Source organism: Pyrgilauda ruficollis, unplaced genomic scaffold (genome assembly GCF_017590135.1).
Source record: "Pyrgilauda ruficollis isolate IOZ18807 unplaced genomic scaffold, ASM1759013v1 scaffold34, whole genome shotgun sequence".
NCBI lineage: Eukaryota > Metazoa > Chordata > Aves > Passeriformes > Passeridae > Pyrgilauda > Pyrgilauda ruficollis.
This window is the reverse complement of record NW_024524822.1, coordinates 1,771,897-1,793,764: the sequence shown is the minus strand read 5'-3', so window position 1 is coordinate 1,793,764 and position 21,868 is coordinate 1,771,897. Positions and strand designations below refer to the sequence as shown.

General features: G+C 55.2%; 1 protein-coding gene across 3 annotated transcripts; it reads right to left on the bottom strand.

Annotated features, from left to right (window-relative positions):
* Positions 1–745: 745 nt before the first annotated feature.
* Positions 746–20,506, bottom strand: LOC121357653 (glutamine synthetase). Of its 3 annotated transcripts, none has more exons than XM_041475171.1 (7): positions 20,253–20,506; positions 6,451–6,626; positions 5,709–5,870; positions 3,949–4,095; positions 2,975–3,102; positions 1,761–1,960; positions 746–1,488 (listed from the first exon to the last, which is right to left on the bottom strand). In XM_041475171.1, exons 2-7 carry the CDS (start codon positions 6,614–6,616, stop codon positions 1,167–1,169), a joined length of 1,125 nt encoding a protein of 374 aa, XP_041331105.1. In that variant the 5' UTR covers positions 6,617–6,626; positions 20,253–20,506; the 3' UTR covers positions 746–1,166. The 3 variants fall into 3 exon arrangements, with proteins under 3 accessions (XP_041331105.1, XP_041331106.1, XP_041331104.1); XM_041475172.1 differs by lacking the exon at positions 20,253–20,506 and adding an exon at positions 6,758–6,785; XM_041475170.1 differs by lacking the exon at positions 20,253–20,506 and having other exon boundaries at positions 6,451–6,655.
* Positions 20,507–21,868: the final 1,362 nt, after the last annotated feature.

Genomic DNA, 21,868 nt, shown 5'->3' with positions numbered 1-21,868 from the left:
TGGGGGTTTTACTACATGAATTTGATAAGGTGTGGGTGAATGGCTTCAAACTGAAAGAGAGGAGGTTTAGATTACATATTAGGAAGAAATCCTTCCCCGTGAGGGTGGGCATGCCCCGGCACGGGGTGCCCAGAGAAGCTGTGACTGCTCCCAGATCCCTGGAAGTGTCCAAGGCCAGACTGAACAGGGCTTGGAGCAGCCTGGGGTAGTGGAAAGTGTCCCTGCCCAGGGCAGGGAGTGGAGCTGGATGAGCCTTTGGTTCCTTCTAACCCAAACCCTTCTGTGATTCTATCAATAAATACATGGCCTCCACCTTGTGAAGAGACTCCACCCCAAGGAGCTGCATTGTGACCGTGTGGTTCACCAAGGCAGCAGGGGGGAAGTCCCCAGGGTCCCCTGCTGCACCCAAAGGTGTCCCCAGAGGGGAGGGCTGTGCTGCCTGTTCCCGGGGCTGGGCTGGCTGTGCTGACTCAGCAGCACACACCCTGTGTAAACGCCCGCCAGCTGCTGCTCCGGCCGCTGTTTGCTCAGCCCGCACTGCTCTGTTTGCCTTTGGGATCACGATGGAAGGAGATGGCCTTTGGTCCAGAAAATGAGGCAAGGCAGTTCCAGGCACCTGCCTCAAGGATCCTCCAGCATCTCCACTCCTCCAGCTCCTGCCCAGCAGCTGCAACCCACCAGCATCACCCAAATGAAAAGCTCCACGGAGCTCTAGGAGTTACAGGAAAATGCACTCACCACAGCATAACCCAGCTGCCACGCAGCCAGGAAAATTATTTATTATCATTTCCTTGCAACAGAGATATGGAAAAAAAAAGCACCCACCCTCCACAGGTGCAAACAGCAGCAGCTGCAGCATCCACGTTGGAATCTATGTACATCACAGTGTAAAGTCCATCGGGGAAAAAAAATTCAATCCAAGGTTTTTTTTTTAAAAAAAACAACCTCATGACCTAAAACCAGGAACCAGAAAAAAACAAAGTGGTTGAGAAAATAGGTTGGGCCCCTCCCTCTTGCTATAAAATACGTATTTCTAAGGCGAAGTTTCACAAGACCAGAAGCGAGGTTCCTAAAGAGTCTGAGCTTGCAGCTGAAGACACCGCACAGGCACAAATCCCACGTGAGAAGCTACTGTAGGCACGAGAACCTCCACCCACCCTGGTGCCTCAGTGGTCAGCGTAGTCCTTGGTCTCCACCCCGGTCTCGTTGAGCACCGTCGTCCTCATGATGGCCTCGGTCACCGCGTAGGGGTCGCAGTTGGCCGCCGGCCGCCGGTCCTCGAAGTAGCCGTAGCCATCCTGGCCGACCTGGCGCGGGATGCGGATGCTGGCGCCTCGGTTGGCCACGCCGGCAGAGAACTCGAAGATGTTGGAAGTCTCGTGGTGGCCGGTGAGGCGCCGGGAGTTGTCCCTGCCGCCCCGCGGGTCGTACACGCAGATGTGGTAATCGTGCCGCTTGCTCAGCTTCTCGATGGCAGCTTCGATGTGCCTGCGGGAGAGCAGAGGGGGCTCAGCAGGTCCATTTGGGGGGTGCCACCCCCTCCTCCTGTGCAGGGACAAGGACGGCCCAGGGACTCCTCATGATCAGCTGCTCTTAAAATAATGAGCTGGGATAGCCCCAACCCTTCCTGGTGCAGCCACAAAGGTAGGGAGACACTTTCATATGGCCCAGGACACCTCCAAGCTCCCAGCTACATCCCAGGGAACCCCTGAGGACTCACTTGAGTCCTGAGATTCCCCTTGAGACCCCCCAGGACTCACTTGAGACCCCCCTCTCTGCGCATCTCCTCGGTGCTGTAGTTGGTGTGACACCCGGCGCCGTTCCAGTTGCCGGTCATCGGTTTGGGGTCCAGAGTGGCCACAACCCCAAAGTCCTCGCAGACACGGTGCAGGATGAACCGAGCCATCCAGAGGTGATCCCCCATCTCAATGCCTTCACACGGGCCCACCTGGAATTCCCACTGGAAGGCCAAGCAGACACACAGGTAAGGATGGGCAGGTGGGTGCCTCCCCAGCCACCACATCCCTGCCACCCCCAGCCCAGGCTGTGGCTGAATGTTACCCTTGGGAATCAGCAACAAGGATGGGGAGCATTGAGGCAAGCAACAGGACAACTTTGGCACGCAAAAAACTGGGAAGAAACTGCTCATCGCTATGTAGAGCAAATCAGAGGGGATTTTAATCAAAACAGAGGTAAATAAACACATCTGACTGAGGCTGGAGCTGCTGTGAGCAGGACCCCCAGCCCACACTGCAAACAGGGCAGAGGATTAATGAGGAGTCTGTTAGTCCTTCCCAGGGCTGCTCCCTGCCTGGCTGGAGCCAGGGTTGCACCACCCACAGTTACTAAGCACGGGGTGACGTCTTTGTGGCTGCTGGCATGGCAGAGCCTGAGCCCAGGATGTGGAAGGCAGCCAAGAAGGACCCTTAAGAATTTGGGGCAAACAGCAGGGTGGGTAAAAGTCCTGCCTCAGCTCCACTGCTGATAAGCCCCCACTTATCACTGCCACATCAGCAGCAGGACAGTCAGCAGCAGGACCCGCAGTCGGTCAGTCTGGCCACCTGCCTAATGCAATCAGGGGCTCCCTGCTGCTCGCTCCTAGATAAACCCAAATCCTCCCAACTGCTCCCCAAGGCCATGTCCCACCCAAGCTTCCCAGTTCCAGAACAGGGCTCAGACCCCACCACTCCACATGGTGCTCCTGCTGTCCCCCACATCCCTGCCCCCATGGAGGAGCTCCCAGCTCTGCTCCGGCAGCCAGAGCTCAGGCTGAGCTGTGCAAGGAGCTTGGGGTGAGTTAGGAGAAAATCAAATGCACATTTCCATTCCAGCAGTGCAACTGCTCCCACCTAAGCAAAACCAATGTGAGGAGTCCCTGGATTTGGAGCTCCAGAGGAGTTGGGAGTTGCTGGGTTATTCCAGCCTCACAATATCCATCACTGGGAATGGGCTGCCTGGGGCAATCCCCACGTACCTGGGAGGGCATCACCTCAGCATTGGTGCCACAGATCTTCACCCCCGCATAGAGACAAGCCTTGTAGTGGGACTCCACGATATCACGACCATACACCTTATCTGCTCCGACCCCACAGTAATAGGGGCCTGGAAAGAACAAGGAGTCACCAACCAAGGAAAACTTCAGGGAGCTACAACAGCACTGTAACATAATCCCACACTCCCAGGTACCTGATGCCACGGGCAGAGAATTTACAGGAATTAAAATGATGTTTCTCTCCACAGGACATCAAGCCACTGACCCCAGCTCCAGGACTAGCAGTGTGAGCAGTTCATCTGTGCAACCTCAGCCTTATCTGGGCAGTTCAATAATACTTGTAACACATCAGCTGGGAGGTGGCCTCGAGATAAGGAAAGTTTGGTCCGCCCTGGGCACCTCCCTCACCCTCTGAGCACATCAAGCTTCCGAGATTGTTCTGACAACAGCTGGCATTGTTCACAGCTAGAAAATCCAATTTGCTGGGGTTTGATATCTTCCTCACTCAAGCAGGTAAGGCAAAGATCTTCTCCTCGCCTGGGGGAAGGGAGATATTGCAAGCAGCCGGTCCACACAAAAATCAGGTTGGGAAACCTCTGGCTCTCTCCCTGGAGATAGCTGAGGAGCTGCCTCGCTGCAGCAGGAGGGCACAACTCGCCATGCCAAGCCCTTTCTCCAACAGCCAGGGGGAGGAGGTTTTTCCAGCCCAGTTATCCAGCCCTTGCCAAACAAGTCGTGCAGCTGAGCTGTTTGTGCAAGCAGGGTCCGGCGGGAGCGGCTCACGTGAGCCACAGGGCACCAGGTGCTCTCGGCAAACAGCCCCTACCTGGGGCCATCCCTGACAGCAAAGCTGCACCGAGGCTGGGGATGGGCTCACTGCCACCTCCCAGCACCCCACAAGCAGCAGGGTGGGAGCTGAGGGGGGATTTGGGCTGGGGCAGGGAGGGAGCTCTTACCCTGCGGGCCGGGGAAGCCGTTGTCAGGCCAGCCGTAGGGGTGGCCATTGATGCCCAGCAGGGTGTACTCCTGCTCCATCCCGAACCAGGGGTGGCTGTCCTTCACCAGGTCCATGACTTTCTTGCACGTGTGTCTCAGGTTGGTCTCTGGGGGCAGAGAGGTCTGGGTTAGAGCCGTGCTGTGAGCCAGCACCCACCACACTCTGCTCCATCCCACCCTGAGACCAAGGCTCCACCATTGCCAAGGGCTTCCCACAGAAGCCTTAAGGAAATAATGAGTGAATCCCCCTTCCTGCTCACCAAATTCCTCCTCACAATTACTCCATCACCAGATCATCAGGCCACAGGTCAAGAGGGTTTAATTACCCTGTCCCCCAAACCACTCCTGAGGATCCATCCTCCTCTTACTCACTGAGAGATGAGGATCCTTACCCCACCCCATCCTACAGGCATTCAGCAGACCTGGGAACAGGGGCTTCCATCACTGCTTCACCCCCATCCTCCTTCTACCAGCTTCATCTTAATTATCCTTATCTTTCTGCAGCTCCATGGTTTTGGTTAGCATCCAGACTGGCTGGCCCTGCCTTGGCCTTTTGAGGTGCTCAAGGCAACTGGGGCTTTGCCAGGAAAACACAGATAGCAGAGAACTGTCCAGACATGAACGAGCCAGGCAAGGGGAATGAGAGCTTGGACCAAGACACCAGCGAAAAAGGCTGAAAAACTGCTGTAACAGGGACAGGCAGGCTCCAGGCTGCACATTCTGCCCTAACTTGCAATAAAACCCCAGAGCTGCTACAACGGAACATGGGGCTGGAGGGAAGCAGTGGCAGATGGAGGGCAAGGCTAAGACAATTTCTTCCCCTGAGCCCACAGAGCCCTTAAGGTCCACGGAAACCCACCAAGGGAAGGGCTGCAGGGTGCACCCCTCTCACCATCAGGGCTCTGGGCTGAGCTCTCTCTGCCCCTGGATCAGGGGCTCTCTTCACAAACTCCTGCAGGGAGGAGCTGCCGGGCAGGAATCTCTATCAAAACACTTCCCCCACCCGTGTCTGGACGCTGCTGAAGGAGGAATCAGCCCCGTCTTTCACCATCCCTGCCCGCTGCCCTCCCGGCAGAGCTGCATCACCCGCAGATGCCCTCTCCCTCCCCCGCACACCCAGCGGGGCTCAGCCCTGCTTGAGCAGCAAATATCCGGTTATTTGCCGGCAAATAACCCCTCCGGGAGCCCCTCAGCGCGTCCCTGCAAACAGGCTCCTTTTCCTGTGTCTGGGGCTTTATCGCAGGGACAAGACGGACCGCAGCCTCCTGCCACTGCAGCCCCGGCGATAAGACCGAGCCGCGTTCTGGGGCAGTTTGCAAAAGGTCACTCTGAGCGAGCACACGCCGCCTCAGCATCTTCTCCTTCCTTTTCTGCAGCCTCCCACCAGCGAGAAGAGCAACCACAACCCCGGCATGTCAGAACCCCGCACTTCCAGCTGCCGCTGCCCCGGGGCTGGGCGAGCTCGGCCTCACGAGCCGGAGACGCCTTTGGCGAGGGCCGGGAGCGAACTCCGCGTCTCGCTGCTCCTCTCCTCGCCCCGTGCCACTAAAACAGGTTCCTGCAAACAACCACCGCCACCAGCGCTGGGATTTCGGAGCCTCGGGCCAAGTGCTCGGCGCTCAGCTGCGCCCCAGGGCCAGCGGTCCCGAGCAGGCGGCCCCTGGGGGAGGTGACCCCCTAAATAATAAGGGGGTGACCCTGGGGAGCTGGGGGTGCTCACCTGCGGGTTTCCTGTTGTACTTCAGCACCTCGCAGAGCACCAGCTTGTTGGGGTCCAGGCAAAAAGGGTCCCTGAACATGCAGACGGGCACCAGGAACATGTCACTGTTGGAGCCCTCTGCCTGTGCCGTGCTGGAGCCATCGAAATTCCACTCGGGGACATCTGCGAGGAAGGAGGGGGACGGATTTAGGAATGAGGCTGGGAAAAGACCCACATACGGATTGTGCCAAGTGGTGGTGGCTCAGATCCAGGATGGAGCACCCAAAGGGTGCCGAGTTCCATGGGATGTCAGCCACAAGGGTTTTCTTGCACATCCCCGGAGCCCATCGGTGCTCCCTGAGCATCAGCGTGTTCACCCCACCCCAGCACCATCAGGCACGGGCAGGATCAGTCCCAGCCACTCCACCTCCCTCTGCCAAAGCCCATCCAGATACCGACACGTCTCCATGCCTGTTTGCCTGGGGGAAAGGGGCGAGGAACTCATCCTCCCCTTCCCACCCATCACTAATAGCAGAGATTAGCGGATTAAGCAAACCGCAGGGACGCAGGTTGGACATTCACCCTGCTGCTTGGTACAACCCCACCAGACAGCTGCAACAGGTACCACTGGTGCCACACAACCAGGGAGAGCCCGTCCCACCTCCCACCGCCTGAAACACCCCAGAACTTTTCCCAGGCGATGCTCAGGGCCCTGGCCCTCCTCCACACCACCCATCACCCGAGGGACAAGCAGCCGCGTTACCTTCGATGCTCTTGGGCTCCTTATCGAGGGTCCTGCTCTTGCAGCGCACGCCCTCGCCGCTGCCGTCGATCCAGACGTAGGTGACCTGAACCCTCCCATCCTGGGGCAGCCTCATGTACTGCTCCCGCACCAGCTTGTTCAGCCTGGAGCTGTGCGACACCGACATGGCGACGGCCCTGCGGGGGCGCACAGGTGAGTGCCACATCACCCCGGCCCATCTCCCCACGGGTACGTCACAAACCAACCTCCCAGCCCAAAACGAGCCACCCCAACTCCCCCCGGCTGCTGTCCCCAGCGGGACTCGAACCTGCCACCCCCGCTCTCACCGGCCCCGCGCTGCCCGCGCCCGCTCCGCCCGCGCTTTAAAGGCGCCCGCGGTCGGGGGGCGGCGCGGAGGCGGCTCCGCCCCGGGGCGGCAGCGCCGGGCCCCGGCTCCGGAACACCCTTTGAGGACGTTTAGTATTGTTTTCTTTTCTTATTAAAATATTACGTATTAAAAACGACAGCTATCTCACGGGCATCGCTTTAAAGCATCGCTTTATTTATTTAAAGTAGTGAGTTACTGGCTAAATAACTTATTGTTTGTTTAAATAAACAGGTATTACTCATTGAAAATTTTATTCACCACCTCCGGTCCCTTCTCTGAGTGTGTAATCCCTTTTGGCCCCTTGTTTGTGCAGGGTTGCCCTCGTGCAGGTGTTTCTCTCCCAGCGCTGCTAAGTTGCTGCCGGGGAGAAGCTGGGGAGGTTGCTGGGTTGTGCTCCTCCAGCACCCCAAAACCTGTCTGGGACCAGGTGGATATGTGATGGAATGGATCTGGGTACCTGGGTGGTCCTGAGGACATCGGGGCAACGAGATCCCTGAGACAGGGGCAGCCAGATTCCCGGGACAGTGACAACCCAATCCCTGGGGACAGGGACAGCCAAATTCCCGAGGACAGGGGCAGCCAGATGCCAGGCAGCCCTACCGCTACCTCTCTTCCCCGGTCCTGCCCTGGCCACCCCAGCAACGACCCCTTCCCACCCGGCTTCAGCCCCCCGGGGCTGCAGGGCTGGGTTTGCCCCCAGGGCTTTCCTTGGAAAGGAAGGGAGGAAAGGCTGAGAGCTGCAGGGAGAGCTGCTGGGAAAACACCGCAATCTCCTACTTCAGCCCTACCCATCTATAAACCGCTGAGTTAAAGCACAATTTTTAAGCACCATAGCGTAGTAGAGTTTCTTTAAACCCCCGCAAACTATCCACGCTTAGCACAGGCTCTGCTGTGATTTACAGTCATCTAAAAATCCGCAGCCAACAGATGTGAATTTGAGTCGATTATTTCAATATAGCAGCAATTTCCAGCTATTGAGCCGAACGCAGATCCAATTAGGTGAATTAAACGCATCGCTGCCTTCCCAGTTTTCCATAGATCCTGCGTGAGAGGCTCCCACGTGTCGGAGCAGACAGACCCCAAAGGTGCCAGGGCACAACCAGCACGGGCACAGCCCGTGCCGGCGCCTCCGGGGCTTATCTCAAATACTCCCGGACTTTTTTCTCGGAGGAGGGCAGGATTCCAAACAACCCCCCCAAGCAAACCCGGCGGGGTGAGCGCGCCTCGACTCTCCAGCCTCGGGTTTCAAGCAGTTTTCCGATGTTACAAAAAGGAGAAAAGGCTTTAAGGCATGACTGGGCTCTAAAGCAGTTGGGTTTTTGCTAATTCCCCCGATTCTTAAAACAGCCTCATGTTTGTGGCTGCCTGACTCACCCCCAGGAATGTTTTTCTGCAAAACACCAAGGCAGCTAAAAAAACCCTGCTTCACGGTTGATTGCCCCCCCCACAGGACATCTCCTCCCCGGGCACTGACCCAAGACATCAGCTCTGTTTTTCTTCTGAAGGTGTTTTGGTCCCGCAGGCAGATAAAGAACCGGGAAGAAACCTGAAAGCACTTGGGATTGCACAAGAACCAGGAAATGAGATTGGCAGCGACAGAAGCAAAACTTAATTAGCAATTTCGGTGACCGGGCGGTGACATCAGTGGCAGCGGGCTGCGGGCGGGCCAGACGTCACCCACCCCACAACCCGTGGGTGCTGCCCCGAGCACAGCGCCTGGCAAGGAGGCTGGCACACGGGCATGTGCCCAAGGTGCCCGGAGCAGCGGTGGCAGGGACACGCAGGTCTCCCCCGTGTCCTTGACGCTGCCCGGTGACATTCAGGGTCTCCTGCAACTGAAGCTGGGGTGCAGCTCGAAAGCAGCCACCTCCCTCTGCGGGGTATTTAGGGACACATCCACGAATGTGGCTGCAAAGCTCAGCATTTCCTCATTCTTGTTTGGAAATCGTCCCAGGGCAGGAGGAAATGCACCCCCGGCTGCGCAGCCCTTTCCCGGAGGCGTTGCAACACCGAGCCGGCGCCGTGCCGGGGAGGCATCAGCGGCTCCGCCGGGTCCTCGGCTCCCTGTCCCATCTCCATCTCCATCCCATCTCCATCTCCATCATCTCCATCTCCATCCCGCCTGGGGAGCTGGAGCCCGCGGGACCAGCCTCAGGGCTAGAGAAGCAGCGGCTGATGCTGAGCAGAAAGCACAGAGGGGGATCTGCATCCCTTGGGAAGGATGGCAAACCGCACCGAGGAGAGGGGAGCTGCATCCTCCAGAGGCAGCAGGACCAGCACCAGTGTGTAGGAGGGTTCTGCCGAGACCCTGCAGCTTCCTGACTCAGCTGGGTGGGGGAAAGGCTCATTTTACTCCCAGTGAAAGCTCTGGCTCCCCTCCTGGATGTGCCCACCTGTGCAGAAACACCCCGGAGCTTGAATGGGCTCAAACCCAGGGAGAAATGGGACAAAATGCAGGCTGAGTTAACCCAGTAACCTGGATTGGGAAGATCCTCTGTGAGCAGCTGGAATCACTGAGCACCAAAACACCCAAGAGAGGAAGACAGAACAAACACCAATAATCCCTCACCTGGTCAGAGCCCCCCTGCCCCAGGAGGGCAAACACGGTGACTTTGTGGTGTTTGGGGACAGCAGGGACAGCAGCAGCCTGTGAGGGCACAGGTGTGGAATCACAGAATTCCTAAGGGTGGAAGAGGGTGAAAAACCATGCCCAAACACCACCCCCGAGGCAGCTCGCCAAATATACACAATTATTTAATACAAAAAAGGATTTTGGTAAGCAGAAAAAAGCATTTCTGCCATACAAGGTTGGGCACCTGCTTAGTCAGTTTTGCCTGGGATCAAGCCTTACCTCACCACAGCCTAATTCCAGCCATTTCCATAGCAACAACCCTGTTACACCAACAACAGCCAGCACAATTCACACCTGGGTCCTCGAGGCTCTGGAATAACATTTCCCCCAAACAAGGCCGGGCTCTGCAATCAGCGGGCTCCTGCCTGCTCCCCTCCACGCCAGGTACAGTAAATATTAACCAGCACCAGGCTCCCAGGATCAGTCACTGGCCCAAGGTCGGAGCCCAGGGCAGGAAAGGGAGCAGGGGTGTCCTTGGAGCAGTAAAAGGTCACAGATTAAATCTCCTGAGGACTTTGTGAAGCCATTCAGAGCTGCAGCAGAGGGGCTGCTCCACATGAGGACAGCAGGGAGAGAAGCTGATTCTGCTGTGCTGCTCCAGCCTGGACCAACCATCACCTCTGATGCCATCTGGGATGTCACCCCCGTGCCCACAGGGATGCAGGATGCAGCAGGGCTGCTCCCTTTCCCGGTGTCTTTTTTTGGATCAGTCTGGAGCCCCGTCCTGGGGAGACCTGGCCAAGCCCTAAATACTTCTTCCAGTTTTTATCTCTTTGTCTTTGAGGCTTTATCAGCCTGAGCATTTTCCAGCCTTGCCAAAATACACCAAAGATATTTCTTGCTTTGATAGGATAGTAATAAATAATTAAGAAAATTTTCAGATTGAAAATCTTCAGTAACACAATGTGGTTTACCACAAAGGAGTTAAATTTACTTCCTGGGGTGACTTTTTACACCTTCTCCTGGTGCTCCAGCAGGGCAGGGGGCTGGGCCTTGGCTGTCACATCCCTCCCCACACTTGCCCGAGAAGATCCCTGGGCACAGAGCAGGGATTTTGGGATGGAGAGTTCGGGTTTTACTCTAAATCGTGCTCCAGGATTCAGGATGCTGCTCAGAACTGAGGGAATTCCTCCCTGGTTGTTAAACTCCCATAGCACATCCCAGAGCCCCGGAGCCCCCAGGGAGAGCGTTCCCTCTCCCAGGATCGGTGTGACCAACCCGGGCTGGTTTTTGTCCTGCCAAAGAGCTCTGTGGGGAGATTAGAGGGAAGGCAAAGAGCAGGATCGGCAGGAGGAGCCCGGCACAAACACCATAAAGGGATTAGAGGGGCTGGGGCAGAGCGGGTGGGAATTCTGCTGCACTGCGCTGGGAGAGGGGCTTCAGCAGCTGGGGAACCCCGGGGATGCCGGGGAAGGTGGGAGCACAGCAGGGCTGGGGAACGGGCTGGGGTGGGGCAGGAGGTGGCCAAGGGGGGCCAGAGCCACCCTCAGGGGTCCAGCAGAGACCACCCGCTGCCATACCTTTTTCTGTGCACACAGATATAAATACATATATATATGACATTTAAATACATATGTATGGCATATAAATACATGTATATGGCATATAAATACACACATATATGTGTATTTATATGAATACACATATATGTGTATTCATATAAATATATATATTTAGTATATATATTTATATATATATTTAGTATATATATTATATACAAGTACACATATATATATATGACATAAATACATATATATGACATATAAATGCATATATATGGCATACAAATACATATATACAGCATACAAATACACATATATGACATATAAGTACACATATATATGACATTTAAATACATATATATATATATGGCATATAAATACATATATATGACATATAAGTACACATATATATGACATTTAAATACATATATATGGCATATAAATTCATATGTATATGACATATAAGTACACATATGTATGCACATACACATCATTGTTTATGTCATACTTGAATATGCCTGGGAAAGCCACAGTCCCAACGCAAGCAGCAGCCAGCAGCAGCCCTGTAAAGCTGAAATCCTTCCCCCCAGGCAGGATCAGGAGCCCTGCTCCCCTGCAGGGATTGCCCTGCAGCCTCACAGGTCTGTGTGAGCTCAGAGCAGGCCAGGCTCCCTCCCAGCACAGAGCTGCATTAGGGGCTGTCTGCAGAAAGCTCCTCCAGATCATTTACACAGAATCTCAGAACCAGTGAGGTTGGAAAAGGCTCTGACCCTCCTTTTCTCCAGGCTGAACAACATTTTGGGGGTTATTTTGAGCGTCAGGGGTGTGTGTACATTTGTAAGGGTAAGGCTTTTCTGCTTCAAGGCAGCAGAAAGGGCTCAGCAGAGCTGCCCTGAGAATCCTCGTGCTGCCCCTGAGCAGCCCACAGACAGAATAAACCCCAAACAGCTTCCCCCTGACAGACTTTCATCTGAATTTTCTTTGTAACCCTGTGACAGTCACTTCAGGCTGCAGGAAAAGAAATTGGGGGAAAAGAAGGGGGCACGTGGCACATGCCCGACCCCAGGAACCCAAAGTGCCAGGGGACAACCTCCAGCCAAAGAGCCGATTGCCAGGGCAGGAAAAGCAGCCCAGGAGCACAAACCCCACTGGGCAGGTGACCAGCTGGGCTGAATTTCACCCAAACCTGCCCTGGGATCACTCACAGCCAGGGAGGAAAAGCTGCCTGTGGGGCACGGAGCAGGGCTGCCCCAGTGGGGCCAGGGCACCCCAGGGCTCCTTGGGCAGCAAAAGGAACCCATTTCCCAGGATCTCTGCCAAGGAGGCCCAGCTGGCTCTGACTCACAGGGGGAGCTACCTTCTCATCTCTTCAGAGAGAAGCCGGGAGCTGGAGCTCCCCACTCTGGAGCAGGAGCTCTGTCCCACAGCTCTTGGCTTCAGGGAGAGGACACGTGACAGAAGGAAAGTTGCACCAGGGAAGATTGAGGTTGGATATTAAGAAAAAAAAATTCATTTAAAAGCTTGTAAAGCACTGGCACAGGCTGCCCAAGGAACTGATAGAGTCACCCATCCCTGGAAGTGCCCAAAGAAATGTGAGAATGTGGCTCTGCAGGACATGGCTGAGTGGTGAACAGTGGTGGTGCTGGGCTCACAGCTGGACTTGATGACCTTGAAGGTCTTTTCCAGACTTAATGATTCTATAATTCTGTGATTGCTGTGACAATCCTTCCCCAGGCTGCAGCCAGAATCCTGGGATGCAAATCCAGGGAATTTTAACCAGCAGCATTTATTTCAGCAAAACTGAATATCAAAAATCTCAGTGCACCACAGCTCCCATAGCAGCAGAGTGCTCAGAGCAGACTCTAAACAAGCAGTGAGCCACCAAAAAGATCAACTCCTTTTAAAGTAAATACAATTATCAGCACCAGCAACTGATGCACCCGGGCAGCCACAGCCTCCTTGCCCAGCTGGTTTCCCAGCCTGGATCCTGTTTGGCAACCCCATTCTGCAGCCTTACACACATGCAAAGCTTTTTCACTTCCCTCCCTGCCCACACTGAGCCTGGCTGCTGCCTCCAAGCCAGCACCGCTGTGTTTGTCCCAGTCATGAGGGGATTTTTCCGAAGAAAACAGGAGGAGACTCCTCGCTGGTGGTTTTTGTTTTCTCAGTGCTTACCCAAACCCTGTGCTTTCCTCAGCAATGTCATCTCCTTGCAATCACATGATTTCAGGAGCTGGGACTTTTAAAGGTTAAAAAAAAAATGAATTAAGCACTTTTAAGGCAACTTCAGAGCTTGCAGGGTTTGGCCTTTGCTGCACAGAACAAGGCTGCCTTGAACAGGGGCCAGGCCTGAGGCCTCGGGGGCAGCTGGGTGGGTATTTTGGGGCAAAAGGTTTGTTTTCTAGGGAAAACCACCTTACTGCCAGCTTATTGCAGGACTCTTCCCAAAGGAAAGGTAAATTCTGGGAGGTTCCTGCACAGCAAAGCAGCCAGGTGTGCTTCAGCACTCTGGGCACTGGGCTTCAACTTCAGAGGCTGTAACTCAATCCAGATCCTACACAGGTAGAACCAGAAGCTCCCCTTGGTGGGGCTTTAATGTGAGTTTAAACCAAGTGAGAGCCCTAGAAAATCCCTTGTCCTGGGTGAAAACGCTCTCTAAGCCTTGTTTAATTCCTTTTGTGAGTGGATTTGTCCAAAAGGAATTCTTTTTGCTTTCCAGCAGGGCATCCCCATCCATGCTGGTTCCATCCCTTTCCCAGCTGAGACTAAGCTGACCCAGGTTTGTCTTCCTGCCACAGCCACAGCCACTCCAGAGTTCTCAGTCCCTGGATGCTCATCCTGAGCTCCCAACACCATCCCCTCTGGACAGCTCCGAGCCCAAACGCAGCTCCTGCCACTGCCCCAGTCGTGGGGTGCTCTCCCAGCGTGACTGGGGTGAGCTGCTGATGCAGCCCCACATCCTCACCTGCCCCCCCTTTGCTGCCCAGCAAGAGCAGGGACATCACAGATCCTGTGGATTTACCCTGGCTCAGCAGCCAAGCCCAACACATCAAACTGGTGGCGTGGGGCTGCTGAGCCCCGAGGGGCACAGCCGTGCACAGCAGCCCCTGTGCACCCCCAGAGCTGAGCCCCCAGCCTGGCACTGGGGTCCCACACCCCAGCAAGGCTGGGACACCCCAGCACAGCCAGAGCTGCTCCCTGGGAGCCTCTGTGTGCAGCTGGCCCAGGCAATGCCCCATGCCCTGGCCCTCTCTGCAGCCCCATCCCTGTCCTGTTTTAGTCCCTGGGATGGAGCAAAGCACCCTCCAGCACCTCCCTCTTCAGCTGCCCCAAGTCTGGCAGTGAAATCCCCTTGCAAGGAGCAGCTCTGTCTCTGCTCCCCTCTCATCCCCACGGCTGCCAGCTCCTGCACTGCTCCCCACACAGCCAGGGCACGGCTCTCACACCTTAAATCACCCCCTTTCCACCTCTCCAGGTGCAAAGTCACTGATTACCCCTCAGTAATGAACACAAAGAGCTCGGGACATCCCTGATAGGCTCAGTCTCCTTTACAGGTGTCATTTCCCCCGTGCCCAATGTGGGAAATGGATTTGTAGAAAATTCTCAAAACGTGACAGAAGGCTCACACAGTGTGACTAAATGGGCTGACATGATGATTGATTCTAAGGCTTTTACAGCATGGTGTGACCAAAACTGATAGGTCAAGAAACATTTATAGTGTATTGTAATTAAGAAATAGTTTCTGATTGTGATGGTGTGAATTATAACATCTGTATTGTCTCATCCTTCACATGAGACTGCAAATAGAATAAAAGTTTTTAAAACACCTCTCAGCTGCCCCATCTCTGGCTCAGAGAAGAGTGTGATCCACCACCCAAGGTGCTGCTGAAGGAAGAGGCTCTGCTGCCCTCTTGGCTCAAGTGACCACAGGACAAGTCAGGAAAAGTCACAAAGCAAAGTCACATTTACTGCTCTGTGGGACCAGGAGCCTGCTCCAGCTCAGGGCAAACCCTGGGGAATTCTCTGCCCCCCGAGGCAGCCCCACCCCGTCCCTGCCCACAGTGACCCTCGCAGCTGCCCAGCCCTGCTCTGGCTGTGGCACAGGGGACACTGGGAGCACGAAGGGCCACATCTCCTCCCACCGCAGCCAGCCTGGGACAGCCCCTCCTGATGAACAGGACCACCCTGAGTGCTCCTGGAGGAGCCCCGACTTCCTGGGGAGCAGCCAGGGAGAGGATGGCGCTGGCACAGCGGCCAGCCCATGGACACAGATGTCACTGTCACCTCAGGGCATGTGGGATCTCCCCGGACCAGCGGCACTGTGGGGACAGCCCCAGCTGGCAGAGCCGTGTCCCTCTTGGCCTGGGGACAGCTGTGTGGCTGCAGCATCGCTGGCCCGGTGCTGCCCGCGGCAGGGGGACGAGAAGGACACAGCTCCTCGTGAAGCAGCACGGCCGTGCTCGGGCTGTCCCCGCTGCAGTGCCAGGCTGGGTGGGGACAGCAAGGGGACAGAGGGTCCCTGTGCAGGGAACGGCCCCACGCACAGCCCGGGCCCTCCTCAGGCTCCCAGGGCCGGGCAGGAGGAAGAGGAGGCTGCCCAGGGCATGGGTGAGGAGCCAGGGCAGCTCGAGGGAGGCCAACACCCCCACAGAGAGGTGTCACCGGCTCCTGGGGGCCCACTGAACCCCCAGACACCAAAACACAGCCAGCCCGGAGGGAGGGGACAGCACTGGGGACCCCACCCAGAGCCAGGGGAGGTTCATGGCCCCCCACACCCCCCTGGGGCTTGTGCCACCCACCCCAGCCTGGCAGGGCAGGAACCTGCTCTGGGCAGTGCCCCTGGCTCGCACCTGAGCCAGCTTTGGGCAGGAGGGAGAGGGATGGGGAAGGGGGGAAGGAAGCAACAGAGCCAGAGCAGCCACTGGGAGAGGCCAGGAAAAGGGGCCACAACCCCGGGAATTGTGTTGTGCCACCCATGGGATCCAGGAATGGCATCCCTCCATCAGCCCCAGTGACACTGGCCATGGTGTCCTGCTGGGGAGGGGACAACCCCTGGACATCCTAGGTGCCACCACGCCCAGGCACAGCAGGTTTTGGGGAGCCCTTCCCAGGCTCTCCCAGTGTGTGAGGCCAGGGCAGAAGGGGAGTCCTGGGCAGGAACCTCCTCCTGGTCCCTCACCAGGTGCCACCCGCTCTGTGCTATTCACATTCTTTGAACACAGAGAAACATAATTCCCTTTCCTAGGATTTTTCCTGGGAAAGGTAGTGAGAAACTTCAGAGAAGAGAAGAAAAGAAAACAATTCTTGTTTCTATTAATTGCTGTTGCTGTTTTACACTTGTGGAATGCGTTATAGAGATTGTTAATTCAAAGTGATTTAGTTATTGGACACCGGTGAAGATTGGTTTGTTTCTTTAGTTAATTAAGTCAAAGTTGTGTCTGTGCTGGGGGCCCGGGGGGCTCAGCAAGCCCCTGGAGCTGCTGCTGGGACACTGCTGGGACACTGCCCGTCCCCAGGGGCACTGCTGGCTGAGCCCCCGGCCCCGTGGGGACCCTGTCCCCATCTCTCCCTCTGCAGAAAGCCAAAATAACCCCGTGTTTGGCCCTTACCAGGCGGGTCCCAGCAAGGCTCCAGCAGCTCCCTGGGGCTGGCCAGGGCTGCTCCCCCCAGGGCCCCTCCCAGCTCCAGCTCTGTCACCCTCTGTGCCACAGCCCAGCAGCAGGATGGGATCAGCACCCCCAGCCCCTGGCAGAGGGAGAAACGCCTGACACAGCTCCCCCTGCTCAGGATGGGGGATGAGCTTCAGCAGAGGGCACAGAGGGAAACTGAGGCACGAGGAGGAGCCCTTGCCAGCCAGCTGGAGGAGGTGCAGGAGGAGATAAAGGGTGATAAAATTCTGGGATGGCTGCCCAGGGAGGTGGTGGAGTCACCATCCCTGGGTGTGTTTAACAAAGGCTGGATGTGGCACTGGGTGCCAGGGTTTAGTTGAGGGGTTGGGGCTGGGCTGGACTCGATGGTCTTGAAGGTCTCTTCCAGCCCAGTCATTCTGTGAATTCTGTAAAAGCAGGAGCTTCTCTGGACATCCCCAGGGTGACAGTCTCATGGCCCTGGCTGGCACTGGTTTTCTTGGCTCATCATTTTTTAGCTGGGCTTGTAAAGGCTGGTACCCCCTTGGGGCAGGGAGGGGCTGGGCCAAATGAACATTGTGACCTTCTGGGGGTACACTGAGGTGCAAAGCAGCCACTGATCACCCCATTTCCAGCAGAAATGGATTTGGAATGGTTTTTGCTGGTTTTGGGGGGACTGACCCCAGCAGGGGCCACAAGCCAGCTCAGCATGGGGCTGAACACAGGCCAGTGGGGCAGATTTCAAGGAGTATGGAGGGGTTTTAACCAAAACTCATGCCTGGGACGTCCAAAGGCACCTTTTCATACAAATCCATCTTGTCAATATTTATCCTGCTCCCGCCTCCATCAGTGAGGAGCCTGGAGGTGCTGCAGACTCCAGTGGCCTCTTGCCAGGGCAGGAGCTTTAAAAACTGCTTTTGTTTGTGCTCAGAGCAGGAACAGCCACCGAGGTCCTGCTTGGCAGGTCACAGGGGATGTGGCCTTCCAGTCTCCAGCCTCTGCTCCCTGCAAGTCACCCTTGATGATTGACTGACCTGCAGATTTTCCCGTGGCAATTTTCCAGCTGTTTTAGGTGCAAAATAAACTTCAAGATGCAGCTCATCCCCTCCAACACTGCAGAAGTGATTTGGTGATTTGGAGCCCTGACTCTTAGGGTGTGAGCTGTTGGGGCTGGAGGAGCAGGGAGTGAGTGGATTGAGAACTGGGGGAGTGGTTGGGTGGTGATGGGTGGCACAAAGTTTGGTTGGCAGGCAGGGACTGATTCTGTACCCCAGGGGTCAATCCTGGGAATCCTGGCTCCAGTCCTGATTAACATTTAGTGATCTGGGTGATGGGGCAGAATTCCCTTTTGACAATTTTTGCTCTTGGCACCAAACTGGGAGGGACCTGGACAGGCTGGGAAGGGGGAGGCAGGAATCTTATAATTTTAACAGTGAGGAAACAAAAATTTCTGCTTCAGACAGGGACCAGGGAAAGGCAGGAAAGAACCTGGAGGTCCTGGTGCACTCTGACTTGAACATGAGCCACCAACAAAGGTGATGATGGCACCCTGAGCTGGCAGGGGCTGCCTGAGGGCTGAGGGAGCTGATGTTCCATCCTTGGAGATGCTCAAAAGCCACCTGGACGTGACAGTCCTCGCTGGCTGACCCTGCTTGAGCAGGAGTTTGCACTGGGTGGCCTCACGAGGTCCCTTCCACCTCCACAGCTCTGGAGCAGGAATAAATCTTTCCCAGGAGCCCCCCGGCAGGGCAGCACCCCGTGGGATGTGCATACAATAATATATACATTGTGCTCTTTTCTGAGCTAGAGATGGGGCAACTGAGGGGCATTTCTAAGTCAGTATTTCTTACCTCAACATTTACATACAAATACCCACTACATAAACCTCCTCTCAAACCTCAGAGATGTTCTGAGACTCATTTCCCTCAGCCTGGGATGAGCCCTGGCAGGGCACCTCCGTCCCCGCGCTGCTGAGGCTCTGCCAGCTCAGCAGCAGGAAGCTCCTTTGCGAGTCACCACCTAAAAACGAGGGCAAATGGCCACAGTTCCTGCTGGGCAGGAGGCTCTGGCAGCCCGGGCTGCCCACACACCCCAGCCTGGCACCGCTGGCATCCCACGGCCAGGCTGGGACCGACCCTGAGCCCAGGGCAGCAGCCTGGAGCCTCCTCCCACAGTGACCACTGGGCTCTGACATCAGGAAAAGCCTCCCGGTGCTCATTATCGGCGTCAATATGCAAATAGCTGATGGTTCTGGGCAGGAAGGGTTGTGGGAAAGCCAGGGAATGTGCAGAAGGAAGCGTTTGCACCTGTAATTTCCTGCTGAAACCCTGAGTCCTGCCTGTAGGATCTGCTCCTAATTCCCCACCAGCAGTGATAATCTGGATTAACCAAGGAATCGTGTGGTCATGCTCCTTACGAGCACAAATCCATCTCAGAAAGGCATAAGGAAATCACCTTAAAATACTACAAACTCAAAACCATTTTCCTCTAAGTTAATACTGACCATATTCCCAAAAATTCCTTTAAATCAAACATGTCTGGAATGGAAGGGTTTTCCTGGAATTACTGCTCCAACTGAGGAAACTCAATAGGGTTTGGAGGGTGCTTAGGCTAGGTTTTGGGGTTTAAATGTAGCCTGAGCTAGCACTGCTTGCAGGACTGTAGATATGTTTTAATTCCTTGTTATTTGCCATGCCTGGGAACAATTCTGGGTCCCACAGCTGCCTGTCCTGAGGGATTCCCTAAAGAACAGTGAGCTAAGACTCAAAAAGTGACTGCTGACCTGCAGAAGTGTTTAGTACCAAAATCATTAGAGTTATGCTCCCTGGTGGAATAAAAAGGGATTATCCTGATTCAGTTCCTCCCCATCTCTTGCTCAGCTGAATGTTGAAATATGAGGATTCGTTTGTTTGCTGCCACTTGGGCAAATGTGAGCACAGGGACAGAAACTTTCTCCACAGTTATATACAAATGTCCTCTTATTTATTCATCAAATCACTAATCCAAAAGTATTTCCTCACTTAAATCAGAGCCCAGACCCAAGGTGCATTTTGCTGGTGACAGGATTTATCTAACAAGAGCGTTCTGACAGTGGGGAACAACACCTTTGAGCTTGCCAGGTGCATGAGAGACACAAATTCAATTAAGCTTCACAGCAACCCCAGTGAGGCAGGCAGGTGGGGATTAATCAAGGAATTAGAAATGGGATTTAATTGAACAAGGCAAAGCAGAAAAAAAAAGTTACAAGTTTAACTTGGAGGGGAATCACACAAACCATTAGCCACAAACTTGCCTGGGGAGCAGCAGCAGAAATGCCCCTGGATCCCTGGCAGTGCCAAGGCCAGGCTGGATGGGGTTGGAGAGCCTGGGGCAGTGGAAGTGTCCATGCCATGGCAGGGGTGGAACAGGCGCTTTAAGGTCCCTTCCAACTCAAACCAGTCAGGAATTCTGTGATTTTTTTAATCAGAGCTGATCTGCATGTGAAGGGGAGGAAGCAGGACCCACATCCAGCCCTCCAGCTCTGAGCAGGACAGAGATTTCCCCACCCTTTATGTAAAATACTCCTTCCCCCGCTGCAGCCTGGGGTGACACCCAGGGAAAGCTTTGCCTTTAGAAACGATTCCTGGTGAGACAGAATGTGAATAAAGCGGGCACAGAGCCCAGGGGACACTTACCCTGCGCTCCTGCAGCGTCCCAGGCACGGAGGGAAGGGCAGGAGGCGGCTCTGGGGCCCGGGCTGTGCACTGGGTGGGAGATTTCAGCAGCAAAAGCAGCAGCTGCTTTACCAAAACAGCTGGGTTTTGCTCAAAATGCCCCAAAAGCAGGAGCCTCTGGGCTGGAGACACCGTGGGCCGAGCACAGTTGAGGATGGAGGTGAAGGAGTTGTTCTGAGAGCAGGGTCCGGCCACAGAGAAAACATCGAGGGGGGCAGAGCTCAGCAGGGCTGGGGTGGCATCACTTCCCAAACTGCTGGGGTGACATCACTTCCCAAACTGCTGGGGTGACATCACTTCCCAAACTGCAGCAGCAGCAGCAGCAGGTGTGTGCTCACAGCAGCTGGGCTGGGCAGGCAGGGCTGCCAGCTGCTGCAGACACCAGTAAATGTGAGCAGCTGTGCCCTCCAGGGCAGAATTTGACACCAGCAGGGGCTGCCTGGCTTGACCTCAGCTGCAGCTCTGGAAGCCAGCAGCTGTGGGTGCAGTTTGCCCGGGACAGGCTGCAGAGTGGTGGCACCGTGAGCTGTGGATGCAGCGTTGCGTCTCCAGGTCACACCAAATGCGCCACAGGGTGGGTCAGAAAATGGGAATTTCTGGAAATGCCTTCCTAGGCCAAAGGAAATCCCAAGAGGGCTTTGCTGAGCTGGTCAGAAGATGATCTCCAGGGTGTGGGCTCCAGCAGATCCAAGCTGTGAACCTGCTCCACCTTCACTGACCCCAACTCTCTGCTCTGTAAGGCAGGACACGTCCAGAGCTGAGGTTAAAAGCCCAGAGAGTGAAATCCCAGTGCTCCATCCCAATGAACTCTTTGGGACCTGATGGAAACAGTCCCTGCAGGAAGGTTAATCCATGGATGGTCCAAAGTTGATGATTTAAAGCCTCCCTGAACTCTCCTGTGAGCAGCTCCAGGGTGACCCTGAGGGCTTTCACTGAAAGCCCCCTGAGGGCTTTCACTGACTCACTGTGAAAGGGCTGCAAACTGAAATTCAAGCTATTTTTTCTGACAAAAGTGTGGTTTAGGGTGCAGCCCACAGAATCTATTTTGAGCAGAGCCAACGGCCCCCACGGCCTCGTGCCCCAGCTGAAGGCACAGGAGGTGACTTCCCCGTTCCCTTGGGGGAAGCTGCACATCATGAAGTGCTGGTTCTTGGGGGGTTTTGGGTATTTTGGGGCATGTGTCTTCTTTTGGACCAAGTAGCCCAGCTCAGTGCAGTGGCTGTGCTGGTTTTGGGTCAGAGGCACTGCTGGTTACTGTGGAAAGCCAGGGCACCAAGAATATTTCTCTGTCTGCTCCGGGGTGCCTTGACCCACAGGGGAGCACTGACTTTGACCCTCATCCATGGAGAAAGTTTCCTAGACTTCAAGATAGACTGGAATCCACAAAAGTGTGAAGCAGATGGTAGAGAGTAGTGCAGGTATATCACTTAGGTGGGAAATTTAGGTTTTGGGATTTTTAGTATGTTGTGGGTAAAAGCAAGCTGGAGGGCACAGGGTGTCATCCTGGGTTTCTTCTTCATGGGTTTGGGTGGCATCTTGCAATTGGGTGGAAAAATCCGCATTGTGGGTTCTTTGGG